Below are 1,573 nucleotides of genomic sequence, written 5' to 3'. Positions count from 1 at the left end.
TATGCTGCCCTCACGACACGTGACCATGTGAAGCTAGACAGCTAGCGAACAAAATAGAGGAGATCTTCCACACAAGGCTTGCTTTTCTTGCTTTTAATGAAGATCCTTTAAAGTCTTATCTCTCTCAAGGCTTCTCCTTGCTATTTCTTATTTGTAACTGAAACATACAGAAAATGAAAATAAATTGCTAGCTAATACACATCTTAATGACAAACTTAGCCTAGCTTAACACGTGCGTTACATCAACATCGCAGTTCACTCCAGGTAAACACATATAAAAGTTATCTCTGAACATATTAATACTCACAAAGACGAACGTTTCCCAAGGCACAAACGTGTAGGGCACTCTTAGCGTGTACATGAACTCGTTCACTCTTTTAATACTGCCGAAACACTTTTCACGGCATTAACGGAGAAAATACGTCAAAGATAGGTTAATGATCAGAGCGCTCCCTCGCTCCCATTTCCGCACATACAATGCAAAGATCGCTTGTGATAACGATGTCTCACTCTGAGCAAATTACAAACCCATACATTTTAACTGTTTTTAGCATGAATCACTTATAATATTTCTTAACTTTGAACTTATTTATCACTTTGCTTATGTAACTTAATCAGACTATGCACTAACTACTGACTTTTGACCAAAAGGCATAACACTCCCCGCTTGATATACACACATTATATCACAATAAACATCAATACAACATATTCAAACATCATTTAGCATTGAAGAATATTCATTCAGTCTCTGCAAGCAAAATAACAATCTCTGAAACTGGTCCGAGAAACATTTTAACAGTCCCATCTTTTACAGTCCGCACTTCCACTTTCCGGACCTTCTTGTCGCTGCTGGGGAATGTTTTTACTATTAGTCCCATGGGCCATTCGTTCCTGCTGGCTTGGGAGTCCTTTAGCAGGACCACATCTCCTTGTTTGACATTAGGTCTAGTCTCTGTCCATTTTGCACGACTTTGTAAGGTGGACAAATACTCTCCTTTCCACCTTTTCCAAAAGGTATCAGCAAGGTGTTGAACATGTTTCCATTGTTTCCCAAACAACTGCCCTGATGAAAAGTTCTCAAGTGGAGCAGACACAGCACTCATCTTCTGCGTTAGTAGCACTGCTGGAGTGAGTACTGCAGGACTGTCAGGGTCGGTGGATATGGGGACAAGAGGCCTTGCATTAATAATTGCCATCACCTCGGCCATGAAGGTGCACAACACTTCATGAGTAAGACGTGTTTGTTCAGTTCGTAACAACATTGCATCCAGAATGCGCCTGGCAACGCCTATAAGGCGCTCCCACGAGCCTCCCATGTGAGACGCATGAGGGGGATTGAAAGTCCAAACACACCCTCTCTCTTGCAGGTACTTTCCTACTGCTTTGTTTCCTGCGTTTAGGTCTAATTCCTTACAAGCGCCCACAAAATTCGTGCCTCTGTCTGAGCGCAGAAACTTGGCTGGGCCCCGAATAGAGAAGAGCCTTCTTAATGCATTGATAAAACTATCAGCAGACATAGTCTCTATCAGTTCGATATGCACAGCCCTAGTTGACATGCATGTGAATAACA

At 42.1% G+C, this 1,573-nt stretch overlaps 1 protein-coding gene and 1 long non-coding RNA gene across 2 annotated transcripts; both read right to left on the bottom strand.

Annotated features, from left to right (window-relative positions):
• Positions 1-78: 78 nt before the first annotated feature.
• Positions 79-719, bottom strand: LOC106632999. The gene is made up of 2 exons (XR_006054024.1): positions 308-719; positions 79-157 (listed from the first exon to the last, which is right to left on the bottom strand). It is a non-coding gene; the product is annotated as an uncharacterized LOC106632999 (long non-coding RNA).
• Positions 720-871: 152 nt separating this feature from the next.
• Positions 872-971, bottom strand: LOC121811873 (the record flags this gene model as incomplete). Its single annotated transcript, XM_042218029.1, is given in 1 exon segment — positions 872-971. A coding segment is annotated over 1 exon segment (58 nt), but the record flags the coding sequence as incomplete, so codon positions are not given.
• Positions 972-1,573: the final 602 nt, after the last annotated feature.

Source organism: Haplochromis burtoni, unplaced genomic scaffold (genome assembly GCF_018398535.1).
Source record: "Haplochromis burtoni strain Fernald_Lab_line unplaced genomic scaffold, NCSU_Asbu1 Contig_5668, whole genome shotgun sequence".
NCBI lineage: Eukaryota > Metazoa > Chordata > Actinopteri > Cichliformes > Cichlidae > Haplochromis > Haplochromis burtoni.
This window is presented reverse-complemented; position numbering and strand designations above follow the sequence as displayed.